This window comes from Hylobates moloch, unplaced genomic scaffold (assembly GCF_009828535.3).
Source record: "Hylobates moloch isolate HMO894 unplaced genomic scaffold, HMol_V3 SCAFFOLD_10, whole genome shotgun sequence".
NCBI classification, from domain to species: Eukaryota; Metazoa; Chordata; class Mammalia; order Primates; family Hylobatidae; genus Hylobates; species Hylobates moloch.
In genome coordinates, this window is record NW_026652285.1 from 51,309,492 (window position 1) to 51,325,227 (window position 15,736).

The window sequence follows — 15,736 nt, forward strand, 5'->3', positions numbered from 1 at the left end:
TTAAAGTGCGTTGTTACATCCACATTTCACTTTTTCTTTTCTTCTTTTTTTGAGACGGAGTTTCGCTCTTGTCGCCCAGGCTGGAGTTCAATGGCGAGATCTCGGCTCACTGCAGCCTCCGCCTCCCGGGTTCTAGCGATTTTCCTTCCTCAGCCTCCCGAGTAGCTAGGATTACAGGCGCCCGCCACCATGCCCGCCTAATGTTTGTATTTTTAATTGAGACGGGGTTTCGCCATGTTGGCCAGGCTGGTCTCGAACTCCTGACCTCAGGTGATCCGCTCGCCTCGGCCTCACAGAGTGCTGGGATTACAGGCGTGGGCCACCGCGCCCGACCACACATTTCACTTTTACTCGGATCGATCAGTAAACTCTTTCGCAAACCCTCAAACTCTCCTGACCACTCTCTCAGGTAGCAGCGAGCTCGCCCGTCCTCAGGAGGCGGGGCCTGCGTGTCGACGCACAGCGAGCACGTTGACGTCTTGGCGCACCGTCCGCGGCACCGCCCACCGACTTGAATCCCCGCGCCTCTGAGGACTGTGAGGCGCGCGCCAACTGCCTGTGCAGCGGGGCCGGAGGCAGCGCGGTAGCGGGGCGTTGAGGGGCCGGCCTAGCCTGGGGCTCTGGCCTTGCGTCTTCCGACCGAATCGCCGCTCCTGAGCCCGGTGCGGGGCCGCCGCCATCGCCTGGCCGTGGGTGCCGGAGCGGCCGGGCGGCGACTCAGGGTTCCTGGGTGGGCGCGGGCGGCGTCTCAGCGGCGGGCATCTCCCGAGGCCGCCGTCGGGCCATGATCGACTCCGTGAAGCTGCGCCGCGACAGCGCGGCGGACTTCTTCTCCCACTACGAGTACCTGTGCGCCCTGCAGGACTCGGTGCCGCTGCCCGCCGTGCGCGCCTGTCTCCGGGAGGGCGTGCTGGATTTCAACGCCGACCGCCTCCGCGGGGTGGACTGGGCGCCTCTGCTGAGCACCCTCAAGATCAATAAAGACCTGCCCTTGATCTCCATTAAGAGCTTCTTCCAGCCCTGGCTGGGGGACACAGGTTTGTAGTTCCCGCCTCCAGGGCCCCTCAGTCGGTGCGGTGAAGTGGGTTTTTAGGTGGGTGGTGTCCATTGCCGGGGTATGTGTGCAGTAGACGGGGTGTGCGGCCTGGACACTCACGAGCTAGGTGAGTGGTTTAAGGTCTCTAGGACTTAAGTGTGCTCATCCGTAACATGGGCTTAATAACGAGACCCAGGTTATGTGCGCCTTTGCAAGGATCCCCTGCGCTGCTGATGCCTGCAGAGCTCTTAGCACAGTTTGGGACGTCATTAAACATTTGACAGATGTTACCTATTTTATTGAATGACTTTGATTTGCCTGATGGAGAACTAAGCAGGTAGGAAATTAATACATGTCAGCCTTTGTCTTTTTTTTTTTTTTTTTTTGAGAGACTTTCACTCTGTCTCCATGCTGGAATGCAGTGGCGAAATCTCGGCTCACTGCAACCTCTGCCTCCCGGGTTCAAGTGATTCTCCTGCCTCAACCTCCCGAGTAGCTGGGATTACAGGCGCGCGCCACCATGCCCGGCTAATTTTTGTATTTTTAGTAGAGATGGGGTTTCCCCATGTTAGCTAGGCTGGTCTCGAACTCCTGACCTCAGGTGATCCGCCCGCCTCGGCCTTCCAAAGTGCTGGGATTACAGGCGTGAGCCACCGCGCCCGGCCTGTCTTAATTTTTTAAGGTGTATATAAGAAGTTTGTAAAGTGCTTTACAAATAGAAGCCATTTGTAAATGTATAGTGGTATAATTAGGGATTCAGACTCTGATTATTCGGGAAATATGTTAGGTCAACCATGATATATGACAAAATGCTGTTATTCTTTTGAGCACTTAGCATTTTGTACATAATGGAGGCAGCTTCCTATAGAAGCTGGCTAGGTAACAGGAGGGAACAGTTTGTGCCAAAGTTTTGGAAATAGGAGAGAGTATGCAAGCTGAGGTACAGGAGTGGAATTTAGGGTTTGAGAAAGAGCAGAGAGAGTTGAGGCTGGAAACCTTCTGGGGGCCAAACAGGGAGGGTCCTCGTTTGTCCTGTCATGGAATTGGATGTTTATCCTGAAGGTTTTGGGAAACCGCTGTAGGATGATGAGATGGAATTTCCATAGGAGCTCACTCTAACCTCCATGTGGAAGGCAAATTAAAATTGGAAGGATGGTGAATTGTAATCTAATGGCCCAAACTAAGGTATAGAAAAGAAGGGCTGGGGCCAGGCACCGTGGTTCACGCCTGTAATCCCAGCACTTTGGGAGGCCAAGGCGGGTGGATCACCTGAGGTCAGGAGTTTGAGACCAGCCTCACCAACATGGTGAAACCCCACCTGTACTAAAAATACAAAAAAAAAAAAAAAAAATTAGCGGGGCGTGGTGGCAGGCGCCTGTAATCCCAGCTACTCGGGAAGCTGAGGCACGAGAATCGCTTGAACCCAGAAGGTGGAGGTTGCAGTGAGCTGAGATTGCACCGTTGCACTCCAGCCTGGGCAACAAGAGCAAAACTCTGTCTCAAAAAAAAAAAAAAAAGAAAAGAAAAGAAGGGTAGGATTTCAGATATCTAAGAGAATGGATGGGGCTTGGTGACCAGTTAGAAGAGGAGGGCAGCAAGTGTGGGTGACAGTTTACAGCAGCGTCTGTAAGTGAAACACAGCAGCATCTTTTCATGACCCACAGCCGAGTTAACTCAAATGAGATTGGGGGTGGGAAAAGGATCTCAGTTTGTCTTTAATGTTTTAAGAGGGTCCTGTGGGACATCCAAATGTGTCTGCTAGGCAGATCTGGGCCCAAGATTTAGGCTTTGTGGGGGGACAGGTATTTGAAGGCATGGGAGGGACCTAGATTACCCACAAAGAAGATCCAGATAATTGTAGGTCTGAAAGGTGTTTTTTAAGTGGATATGGACGTGAATATGTTTATAAGCTGAGAGAAAGAGGGAGGGTTTGCGAACTGGGAGAGGAAATGGTTGTTGATGTGTTTAAAAACAACCTGACCACTTGGCGTGTGCCCGGCCCTTTTCTAGGCTCTGGGGTTAGCACCATCTCTTCTGCAAGGACAGTTCAACACATCTGCTTCTGAAAATAAGTCAGATTATTCTCTACATCTCATTCAGGTGCAGGAACTGTTCTGTACCTCTGAATGGACTTTACTTAACCAAAGTAATAACAGGAACCAGGCCAGGTGTGGTGGCTCACACGGGTAATCCTAACACTTTGGGAGGCCAGGAGTTTGTGACTGGCCTGGGCAGCATAGTGGACCCCTGTCTGTACAAAAAGTAAAAAATATTAGCTGGGCTTGGTGGATCTCTTGAGCCTGGGAGGTTGAGGCTGCAGTGAGCCATGATTTTGCCATTGTACTCCAGCCTGGGTGACAGAGCAAGACCCTATCCATGACCCTCACCCCACAAAAAATAAAAAAAACAGGAACCAAAATAAATTAAAGATGGGAGGGACCTCAGAGTCAAGGCTAGCCTACTAGATCTTGCCTAATATTTTGCACTGAATGTAAGAAAAACGTATTACAGAGCATTCTCGTCAGATATTCTTCACTGAACCTTCTTTATCTCTTGCATCCAGTGGGTCTAGGTTGTAGATTTTAACCTCCTACATATTGCTTGTCCATCCTTAATTACATTTTGCCTGGACTATCGCAGAAGCTCCTAGCTAGTTTTGCTGCCCCTGAGCTTGGTTTTTCTCAGTTCATCTGCCTACTTTGGTTCAAGTGATCTTTCGAAAAGGAAAAGACGTGCTTAAAGTGGCATGCCCACGCAGGACCAGTGTTTATTGGTTGCTTGTGTTCTGCACAGAGGCACTGAAATCCCAGCTGTGTTCTGTTAAACCTCCTGGGGTTAGTTGGTCTTGAGGAAGGGGAGCTTTTTCTCATTTCTTTTATCTCTTTGGTACTCCAACAGTGAGGTACATTTTTCTAACCTGCTAGGGGTATCCTTAATGTGTCAGTGGTAGCCCTGGTCCTCATCACCTGTGAGGTAAAAGTCAACTCTCCCAGGCTTGCTTCTCCCTGCCTCTCTGTAAATTTCTGACTCTTCCCGCTACAGCTCTGGGCTTTAGTCAGATCCACCTGCAGTTTTCCAGTGCCCGGCAGGTGTCAGGCTTAGATGCCTTTGCTCTTGCTGCTCCCTCTGGTTAATGCATCACCCACTCTCACCCCATGTTTTCATTCTCATCTTTCTAGATTCAGCTTCAGGATTATCTTGAAGCCATTGTTTCAGTGCAGCTTCTTTGCTTCCATAAGAATGTCTATGTATGTAGTTTGATATATCTTTTTTTTTTTTGGATCAATGATAATAACTCAATCCTCTATTTGACAAAGAAGAAGGAGAAGGAAGAGGAAGAAAAAGAAAGTGGAAGAAAAAGAAAGTGGGATAAAGGATCAGAAAGGGAGGAAAATAGAAAAAATTAGAGTATGACTCCAGGGTAGACCTGTTTTGTTGTCGCTTGGTTGGTTGGTTGGTTTGTCAGTTGTATTTTTCATATGTTTCGCCATGTTGGCCAGGCTGGTCTCGAACTCCTAGCCTCAAGTGATCAACCCGCCTCGGCCTCCCAGAGTACTGGGACCACAGGCGTGAGCCACCACGTCCAGCCCCCACATTGCTTCTGGCCTCTGTGGTAAACCTCTGAGACGGGGCGGCCGGGCAGAGGCGCTCCCCACATCCCAGACCGGGCGGCCAGGCAGAGTGCTCCTCACTTCCCAGACGGGGTGGCGGCCGGGCAGAGACGCTCCTCACTTCCTAGACGGGGTGGCGGCCGGGCAGAGGGGCTCCTCACATCCCAGACGATGGGTGGCCGGGCAGAGGGGCCCCTCACTTCCCAGACGGGGCGGCCGGGCAGAGGCGCTCCTCACTTCCCAGACGGGCGGCCGGGCGGAGGCGCTCCTCACTTCCCAGACGGGGCGGCCGGGCAGGGGAGCTCCTCATAACCCAGACGATGGGCGGCCAGGCAGAGACGCTCCCCACCTCCCAGACGGGGCGGCGGCCGGGCAGAGGCTGCAATCCCAGCACCCTGGGAGGCCAAGGCAGGCGGCTGGGAGGCGGAGGCTGCAGCGAGCCAAGACCATGCCACCGCACTGCAGCCCGGGCAACACCGAGCACCGAGTGAGCGAGCCTCCGTCTGCAGTCCCAGCACCTCTGGAGGCCGAGGCGGGCAGACCACCGGAGGTCAGGAGCTGGAGACCAGCCTGGCCGACATGGCGAAAGCGCGCCTCTAGCCAAAGGAGAAAAACCAGGGAGGGGTGGTGGCGCCCGCCGGCAATCCCAGGCAGCCGGCAGGCCAGGGCAGGAGAATCACGGGAGCCGGACGCAGGGAGTCTGCAGCAAGCCGAGTGTACTCCAGCCTGGGCTACAGAGGGTAGAAAAGAAAAAGAAAAAAGAAAGAAAGAAGGAAGGAGGGAGGGAAGGAAGGAAGGAAAGAAAGAAAGAAAAAAATATCTTGTGTGGCTTGAGTTTACATGTGTCTGTGCTTAAGAGGACTTTAAAGGACATGGCTCATTTCCATGTCTTAGCACATGTTTTGGAATGATACATTGTATGATTGAAGTCACTAACTTTCGTTTATCTTTGTTTTAGGTTCTGACATAAATAAATTTTGCAGAAGTCGTGTTCCTGCGATAAGATACAAAGATGTGACCTTCCAGTTGTGTAAAGCTCTTAAAGGCTGTTTAAGTATATCAAGTGTGCTAAAGAACCTGGAGCTAAATGGACTAATTCTGAGAGAGAGGGATTTAACTATTTTAGCAAAGGTAAGCTTTGTCTCATTTGGCCTGTAGACATTTGATAGTTGCTTTTAGAGGACAAAAAACCTCAATAACATTTTTAACTTTTCCCCCTCATTAAAGGGATTGAATAAATCGGCTTCTTTGGTGCACCTGTCTCTTGCAAATTGTCCAATTGGAGATGGAGGTTTAGAAAGTGAGTTTAAATCTCATTTAACTCTTATCCTATCAGGCTGGTTTCATGTTTCCCTACATGCCATGTTAATTCCCATCTGTACCTTTTTCTTACTACTGCCTCATGTGCTTGTTCAAACCTTGGTCCAGTCTCAAGTCTACCATGAAAGCTTGGCATGCTGAATATAATCTGAACTAACTTTACTTAAGTTTGTGTTAAACCACAGACCACACAAATATATACCATCTGGTATTCTCTGTTTTTTTGTGTTTGTTCATCTTTTAGAGTTTTTCTTCAAGAAATATTTATGGGAAGGAAATAGCAAGATGTAAAGAGGCCGGGCGCGGTGGCTCACGCCTGTAATCCCAGCGATTTGGGAGGCCGACGTGGGTGGATCATGAGATCAGGAGATCGAGACCGTCCTGGCTAATATGGTGAAACCCCGTCTCTACTAAAAAAAATACAAAAAAATTCGCCAGGCGTGGTGGCGGGTGTCTGTAGTCCCAGCCACTAGAGAGGCTGAGGCAGGAGAATGGTGTGAACCCGGGAGGCAGAGGTTGCAGTGAGCCAAGATCGCACCACTGCACTCCAGCCTGGGTGATAGAGCAAGACTCTGTCTCAAAAAAAAAAAAAAAAAAAAGATGTAAAGAGAAAAATCCTCATTACTTTAAATAATTAAAACATATATACAATCAATTTTAATGCACTGTGGTATGTTCCAAAATAGGAAATATAAGCAAAGTGCTGTATAGGAGCGTATAAAAGGCTGACAGACTTGGGGGGAAGGGGTTGGAATCATGGAAATAATCACAGAAGGTGACTGTTGGTTGGGATCCTGAAGTCTTGACTTGTGTTCGTTGTGTGGAATAGTGGTCTGGAGGGGTAAGGAAGCCTGCATTTCAATTTGAGGGAGCAGAGAGTTAAAAGGCCTCTGTCTTCTATTGTTCTAGTACATTAGGTGCTCTAGTATAACACCTAATAAAATTCTGGGTTTATAGTTGACACTGAATTGTTGGTTGATAACAGATTGAGATCTGCTCTTGGAAATGAAAATAGGAAGAGTTTTATGTTTTTTATGTTTTTCTTTCAGATGTCTCAAAAAGTATATAGAACTGTACCGTGGTCGGAAGTAAGGTTTCAGTATTCAGTCTATTCAATTTTGGCATCTAAATAGAATTGAACTATTGCAATAAACTGGAGTAACTCTTTGTTACTGACATATTTTAGAATGTACCAATCAGTTGCTTAGGTAGATTGTCGATAGTGATTTTAAGAATATAACTATAAAATAGAAAAGACATAAGAAGAGCAAATAAATCAAGATTGACTAGATTGTATACACTCTTCATCTTATTGTATGTGGTTGTTTTTCCATTTTAGTTATTTGTCAAGGTATAAAGAGCTCTATCACTCTTAAGACAGTCAACTTCACAGGATGTAATCTGACATGGCAGGGAGCAGATTACATGGCCAAGATCTTAAAGGTAACTTTATGTTCCAACTTCCATGAAAATGTGTTGTATGATTGCCACACATTAATATTTTGATACAAGACAGCAGTTATTTTTGTCTTTTGATACATACGGGCATTGCAGTTTTAATTTTGTTTAAAGAATGTGACCAATTTTCAGCCTGGGGTTCTACCATTTAGTAAAGGTAGTATGCTTAATCTTAGAAATAGGAGACCTAAAATATAATAATTAGGTTTTTCTGTAAATATGGTTTGTAAAACAATAATTTTAAAGGTGCCTTAACAACTTTATAGTAGTTATTACTACTGTATTTAGGATAAAATTACATAATAATGTGAGATGAAGGCTTTTTAGTAATTTGATGGTATAGATCGGGGTAGTCCAACTATGGCCTGTGGACCAAATCTAGCCTATCACCTATTTTTGTAAATAAAGTTTTGAAGCATAGTCATGCCCATTTGTTCACATATTAGCTATTGCTACACCCTACACTAGGAGAGTTGAGTAGTTGCAAAGGAAACTATATGACCCACAAAGCTGAAAATGTTTATTTTGGGGCCTTTACAGCGCAAGCCCACTCTCCGTGGGATAGATGGTGGTTACACATGTGGATTCTGAAGCCAGATGGCCTAGGCTAAAACCCGAGCTCCCTCCCATTTAATAACTTGTGACCATGGGCAAATTAATTAACCGCTCTGTTCCTCCGTTTTCTCATCCATAAAATGTGTATAATAAGAAAACCTGCTGTGTCTATCATTCTTAGGATTTAATGAACTAATGTGTACAAAATAGTGCCTGGCTATCTAAGTGTTTGCTGTTATTTCCTCTTACTGCTTTTGTACAGTTATTATGAATAGCAAATGACACCAACAATTTCCATTTGACAGAGTCATAGGAGCTTTGAATCTTTTGTTGTTTTAGAATGTAATAAAATTTTTTTTCTCTTAAAATCAGTGTTCCCTGTTACCAAAATTTACTTTATGGATATAGATAAGTGATTATGTCTTTAAGATAATACTTGTGGTTAAAACTCAAATCACCAATTTCCTAAGGCATATCAACCTTGCTTTGTGTATTCTAGGCCTCTAAATTTGGTGTGCATACCCTAAGTAATATGTGAGATCCCTTGGGTTAGGAGAAGAAAATATTAACCTCTATATTTTTATATCATTTAAAAAATATCTGTTGTTTCTGTTTGATTTGTAATATACATAAAATATGTATATAGAACTTCGTTTATATAGTTTATTAATAAGTAACATACATGTTAAATGTTTACTTGTGGGATGTCCAGTCAAGTGTTTAGAGACCACTGGAGGACAGAATGATATGATTTAGAGGCTCAGCAATGATAGAATTTAGAACCAATACCTTCACTTGGCATATAAAGAAAATAAAATTCTTAGAAGTTAACTAAGTTGTCAGTTTACATAAAGTAATCAGTAACAGGTCATTAGTGGTTAGGGTCACACAGCTAGTCAGTGACAGACTAGGATCTGGGTCACCGACTCCTTACTCAAAATCTACTATTTAATCAGTCTCTCAGATTAACCCACCCGGCATATGTACCTGGTGTGTGTGTAAAACTCTGATGTAATCAGCTGTACTTAGTTCCTTTTAGTGTTCCTATCTCTTTATCCAAGTGTATTAATTTCATCTTATTAAATCTTTGAAGTATCAGACCATGAGAAGGCATGAAGAAACCTGGGCTGAGAGTCTTCGCTATAGGAGACCTGATCTTGACTGTATGGCTGGCTTAAGACGTATCACATTGAATTGCAACACGCTCATTGGTGACCTAGGTGCAAGTGCTTTTGCAGACTCTCTCAGTGAGGATTTATGGCTGAGAGGTAAGTTAAATAAACTTGTAGGATGGAAAATATTGAATTTTTTGATATTAAATATGCTTAACTCTTGGCACAGTAATGTTGTCCTAAGGTTTTTTAAAAAGCCTCTCTTTTCTAATAGGTTTTATTTTGTTTTTAAGCCTTTGTAAAAGTTACATATATTCTTTATAGAAAATACCAAGTAACAAGAAAAATAGTACGTATAATCTCAATGCCTGGAGATAAAATGTTCATTTTGGTGTATACACTTTCAGTATTGTTTTTTCCTGCAGATACATTTGTGTGCTTAGGGTTACAAGAACAGAACTATAGTGCACTTACCATTTTGTAACCCTGCTTTTTTTATTTAATGATGTATCATGTAGTACTCTATTACATTGAGGCATAATAATTTAATTCCCTGCTATTAGATATTTAGGCAGTTTGTGCTTTTCCCCTGTTATAAACAACTCTGTAGTAAACTCCTTATGTATACATCTCTGTGTCCATTGAAGTTACTTTTTTTTTTTTTTTTTTTTGAGGCAGGGTCTTTGTTGCCCAGGCTGGAGTGCAATGGCATAATCATACCGCACTGTAGCCTTAAACTCCTGGCTCAAGTATCCTCCCACATTACCCCCCTGAGTAGCTGGGACTACAGTTGCACACCACCACGCCAGGCTAATTTTTGTGGAGACAGGGTCTTGCTGTGTTGCCCAGGCTGGTTTCAAACTCCTGGGCCCAAACAGTTCTCTTGCCTTGGCCTCCCAAAGTGCTGGGATTCCAGGCATGAGCCACTGCGCCCAGCCTGAAGTTACTCCTGTAGGATAAATTAGTAAAGTTGAGTAACTCACTATAATATGTTTCTTAAAGACTTTCGATACGTGTTACCAAATTGCCTTCCAGAAATGCTGTGCCATATTATAGTCTCATAAATGCTGGATTGTGTCTATTGTAAAACCTTAAACTTTACAAAAATGAGAACTCCCTTGCTTTTTCTTTTTTAATGCAAATGGGATTGCTCTCTGAATTTTATAACTTTTTTCACTCAGTCTAGCATATCTTAAATCAATAAGTTTACATTTACCATATCATTTTTAGTGACTCTTCAGGGTTCCATTTGTTAATATGCAATAGTACACTTAGCTTATCCATTCCTGTTAGATGTATAAGCTATTTCCAGTTTTTCATTGTTATAAACACTACTTTGATACCTGTCGTTGCCCGTGTCTCTTATAATTTCCTTCTGGTAAATTCTTAGAAGGAGAGTTGCTGTATTAACAGAGTCTGCACATTTTAAAGGTTTTTTTAAAATGTGACCTTCACCAATCTGATAGAAGCATAATCACATTTAATTGTTTTAGTTTATATTCATTTGATTTACTAGTGAGATTTACTGGTTATTTTTATTAATTTGGCTAGTTGGATAATTACATCCTATGCTCATTCTTCTGCAGCAAGAGTTTGTAAAGGTTTTACCATATTCTATCAGATCCATATATCTGACTTATTTCTGTGTGTCTTGTGGTGTCTTAGGGCTTCATAGAATATTCTATATTATATATAGTATATATTATATAACTCCGTTATAGAAGCATATAACAGAATTATATTCTGCGTGGCTTAAAGAGAAGACATTCATTTCTCACAGTTCTAGAGTCCGAGAAGCCCAAAATCCAGATGCCAGTAGATAGATGTCAGGTGAGGGCATTCTCCCTAGCTTATGGAAGGCTTTTATATCCTTAAATGGTGGCGAGAGAGAACTCTAGTCTCTTTTTTTTCTTATAAGGACACTAATCGCATGATGGCTCCACTCTCAAGACCTCAGCTAAACCTAATTACCTCTCAAAGGCCCCACTTCCTAATACTACTACCCTGTTGGGGGTTAGGGTTTCAATATACATTTTTGGGGAATACAGACATGTAGTCCATAACATGAGGTTTTGAAAGACTTCAGTTATTTTATGTAATGGTATACATGTGCTTTTGCTCTGATGTAATCTTTTTTTATACCTGTACTTTTGTGATTATCCTTTTGAGTTTAAATGAGTAGATTGTTCAGCCTCAGTGTTACTAGTATTCATGAGCATTTGGTTAGTTCTTTGACCTTTTACTTGAGGGAGAGTTCTTGACCATTATTTTTTCATGATAGGTTTTTAGTATATAATCTCTATAATCTCTATTCACACATTCTTTGGATTCATTATTTCTATCTCCTTAGAGTTCTTTCTTTGTCATTTTTATTCTAAAACTAACAGTTCTTACATTTTTGTATTTTCTTTTCCCTTTTTTAATGTAATTTTTTGAGAGTCACTTGGAGTTTGAATTTGAATTTGATGATGAATCTAGTGCAATTTCTGAGCGCCACCCAGTTTTTGCCTATGAGGTTTACACTGCCCCTAGCATCCTTGTTAATTATGAACAAATATTCATTCTGTGATGTTTTATGTAGAGTTATTTTTCAACTCTGTAATTGTAAAATATGTTGGGTAATTTATTGGTACTAAAGGGAGGGTAATCATGACACATCTATGAAGAGGGTTTCTTTTTTGTATTATGTGTGTGCATATGGTTTTGTATTTTTATTTTTTCAATACTCAAGATTAAAAACTGGCCATGAGTAGTCTTGGGCAGGAGTCTTCCAGGCATGAATAAGTGGGAGTTGTCTGTATGTTAAATCTGTATAGAATTGGCCGGGCAAGGTGGCTCATGCCTGTAATCCCAGCACTTTGGGAGGCCGAGGCGGGCGGATCACAAGGTCAGGAGATTGAGACCATCCTGGCTAACACGGTGAAACCCTGTCTCTACTAAAAATACAAAAAAAATTAGTCATGAGTGGTGTCAGGCACTTGTAGTCCCAGCTACTCAGGAGGCTGAGGCAGGAGAATGGCATGAACCTGGGAGGCGGAGCTTGCAGTGAGCGGAGATAATGCCACTGCACTCCATCCTGGGCGACAGAGTGAGACTCCGTCTCAAAAAAAAAAAAAATCTGTATAGAATTAGCAAGTGACCCTTTGTCTTTCATCGAAAGCTCTTGACCTGCAACAGTGCGGCCTCACCAATGAAGGAGCAAAGGCTTTGCTAGAGGCCCTTGAAACCAATACAACTCTGGTCGTTCTGGATATAAGAAAAAATCCACTCATTGGTATGTCGCTACAATATTTTTTATTGACTAACAAATAGCAAAAGAAAAAGAATTTCTCGTGTATTGACAGTTTCGAAAATTTAATGTGTTTCCTTCTCTAATCTTACGCTTTTGTAATCTTGCACTTTCTTATGTTTTTAGTAGATAATTTACTGATGAAAAGAGTTATACTTAAATTGCTCTTGGCAGCTACTCTGAATAGGAGTGAACCTAGATAATAAATCTACTTCCACCAAGTGCATTATTTTCTTCTTGTGGAACTTCTGAATTCTTGGAAATAGTATTTCATTCATTTGTTGATTTGACAAGTAATTTTTGAATACTTCTATCTGCTAGATACTTGTTTAGGCACTAAACATACAGCAGTAAACCAGCTAGACAAATTCTTGGTCTCATAGAGCTTACATTCTAGTTGGGGAGTTATAGGTAATGTAATTTAGGTAGTAGGAAGTGCAAAAATACCTTAAGGTAAGAAGACAGATGGGGGCAGGTGGGACTGTATTAGATAGGTTTGTTAGGGGACAGCTTCACTAAAAAAGTGACATTTGAGCAGAGACCTGATTAGGAGAGGAACAAGCCATGGAAGATGCAGATAAAGTACCTTCCAGGATGAGGAAGCAATGAATATGTAGGTACATAGGTGGCAGGGTGGATGGAGTATTTAAGGAAAAGCAAGAAGGCCAACATGGTTGGCGCACCGAGTGATGAAGAGCCTGGTATGCTACAAAGTCAGACGACTAGCCAGGGGCCTGATCTGGTAAGGTTTGAAGGTCACGGTAAGGACTTAGATAATTCTAAATGAGCTGAAAACCATGGGAGGATTTTGAGCTGGTAAGGTTATATTCCAAGTAGTAATTCAGTCAGACGACTTGGTGTGGAGAATACACTTGTAGGGGGCTATAAAAGGGAAAGAGGGAGGCCAGTTAGGAGGCTCACACTGGTCCAAGTTAGAGATGGCTTTGGCTTCACTTAGGGTGGAAGGTTGGAGGTGGTAAAAAGTGGTTGAAGCAAGGTGTAGCTAACAAGACTTGTGGGGTATAAAGGAAATAGTAATTTTTAAAAAAAAGTCCTAGGTGATTTTGCATACAACTGAGTGGTACTGTTTACAGAGAAAAGGAGGCTGTGGAGAAGAGCAACTTTGGGGGTGCAACATGACTTTGATTTGGGTATATTAGGTGCCTTTTAAGCATCTAAGTATCTGGACAGTGTTTAGGCTTTTGATTTCCTATTTAGAGGTATCTAAAGCTACTTTAGTTCCAAAGTGTTTACACTTGATCTTTGCTGCTGCCAAAATAGTAGCCATTAGGGACAATATGCGTGTAGGAATACTTTGTTTTTGAGGAAGAAGTTAGAATACTCAAAGGGGGAAAAGGTATATAATTACATTATATGGAATTCATATTTAATTTCATGGGAAAAAGCAATAATTGGTTGGCTTTTGTTTTTAAATGGGAATAGCCACTCACTGGGAAATAATTACTATAATTTCAATTTTTATTTTACTTTAGATCATTCTGTGATGAAAGCAGTTATCAAAAAAGTTCTCCAGAATGGAAGGAGTGCCAGATCAGAGGTATATCATGTTTTATTTCTCCAGAAAGAATTCTTATTTAATTGCCTTTCTTCTGGGATCTCACTGTACTGCCCAGTCTGGCCTCAAACTTCTGAGCTCCAGTGATATTCCCCCTTCCCAGCTTCCTAGGTAGCTAGGACTGTAGGTATATATCATTGTGCCCAGCTTTTCATCTGTTTTGAATAAAATGAAACTATTAAGGCACTTTTCTGCCATCTTAAATTTACAGTCCAATCAAATGTCTTTTCTGTTTTTGTAAATACCGTATGATTCTTTAATTTTGGGTCCTAGAACTGCTGATTTCAAACCTTTTATTAACTTAGAGTATATTAACAATTTCCATTTAAGATGTAGCCCCATAAATGATCTGTAGCTGAAATGTAGTGTTTATTCTCTGCCTTTTAGTACCAGTGGATAACTTCTCCATCAGTGAAGGAACCATCCAAAACTGCTAAACAGAAAAAGAGAACTATAATTCTAGGAAGTGGTCACAAAGGAAAAGCTACTATTAGAATTGGTAACCTTTTCTGTCTTGGCTTTTTAATGCTACTAGTGTTCTAGTGTGTTAAAATTAAAATATCTTCTTATTGTATGATATTGACAGTAACAACCAATATTGACTCTGTGCATATTATGAGGACTATAATTGTTCTGATAAGATTATGAGAATTTATGGAATGTAGAAATAGTAAATGAATCATTAGGAAAGGGATGCTAGTGCTTCCATTTAAAAAATTACCCGTATTTGTTTTTCATACAATATTCATTATTTTGGATATCTTTTCTGATTCATGATTACTTTTGATACTTTGCAATTGAAATTTGGGATGCACTTTGATGACAGTTTTAGCAGTGCTTTTGTATGATTTTGTTGTTGTTAATGAAGAATTATCCTTTCATACTATAGAAAACAAAATTTCTTCCCCGTTCCATTTTATTTTCCCGTTTCCTCCTCCTTCCTTGCAAATTCTTACCCAAAGTTGTTGAATCAGGTAGCACTTTGCTTCTTTCAATGATGAAATAACCTTAAAATATATGTAATCCTTGTAAAACAATACTGCAGGTAAGTTTATTACCCAGAGATGGAACATTTTAGACAAACATTCCCTAAATGTTTGCTATTTATGGTTTATTTAATCTGCCAAATAATAGTCTAGAATTTTGAAATTGTCTATAATTTTGTGACCAAGAATAATGAAAAAAAGACTTTATAAACTCTTTATCAGCTAATGGCATAAATTTCACATTCTCCTGAATATATAAATTTGGTATAATCTAGTTCTACTGATATTTTCATATTCTTTTTTAAAGAGTCTACCTTTTGTAGAACACATTATCTTTAGTCATAAGTAGCCTTTTTTTACTGATAAGAATGAGTGACAGTGGAATAAGTTAAGCCAAATCTAATATGAAAGTGACCTTTTCTTGTAAGTAACTTTGAATTTTGAAACAGTAAAACCATGAAGACTAATACAGAGAAAAAAAATTAATGTTTTTATGTTTGTAATCTGCCAGTTTCCCAGAAAAAGGTTTGTGGTGACTTTAGTTACATACCCTGTACATTAAGATCACCAAACAATTAACACCAGATAATCTTTTATTTGGATGCTACTTGAAATTTTTAAAAGATATCACTTGACTTAATATCACTGAACTGTACACTTAAAAATGGCTAAGATATAAAACATTTAACATAAAATATAAAACATTAGAAATGCTATACTTTTAGTGTCTAGTGGTATATAATTGGACATCACTGAATGAGAATAAAAAACAAAAATCTTTTTTCTTAGCATG

The 15,736-nt window shown here is 41.6% G+C and overlaps 1 protein-coding gene across 8 annotated transcripts in view; it reads left to right on the plus strand.

Annotated features, from left to right (window-relative positions):
• Positions 1 to 510: 510 nt before the first annotated feature.
• CEP78 (centrosomal protein 78) overlaps positions 511 to 15,736 on the plus strand; it is a 38,954-nt gene continuing 23,728 nt past the window's right edge. For 4 of the 8 annotated variants that reach the window (XM_032164345.2, XM_032164348.2, XM_032164346.2 and 1 more), the window contains exons 1-8: positions 511 to 1,037; positions 5,606 to 5,778; positions 5,875 to 5,947; positions 7,307 to 7,410; positions 9,074 to 9,248; positions 12,253 to 12,366; positions 13,875 to 13,939; positions 14,345 to 14,456. In XM_032164345.2, the coding sequence (XP_032020236.1) occupies positions 785 to 1,037; positions 5,606 to 5,778; positions 5,875 to 5,947; positions 7,307 to 7,410; positions 9,074 to 9,248; positions 12,253 to 12,366; positions 13,875 to 13,939; positions 14,345 to 14,456 (1,069 nt within the window). In that variant the 5' untranslated portion in view covers positions 511 to 784. The remainder of the gene's footprint in view (positions 1,038 to 5,605; positions 5,779 to 5,874; positions 5,948 to 7,306; positions 7,411 to 9,073; positions 9,249 to 12,252; positions 12,367 to 13,874; positions 13,940 to 14,344; positions 14,457 to 15,736) is intronic. The other 4 variants (XM_032164351.2, XM_032164344.2, XM_032164347.2 and 1 more) reach the window with 2 other exon arrangements.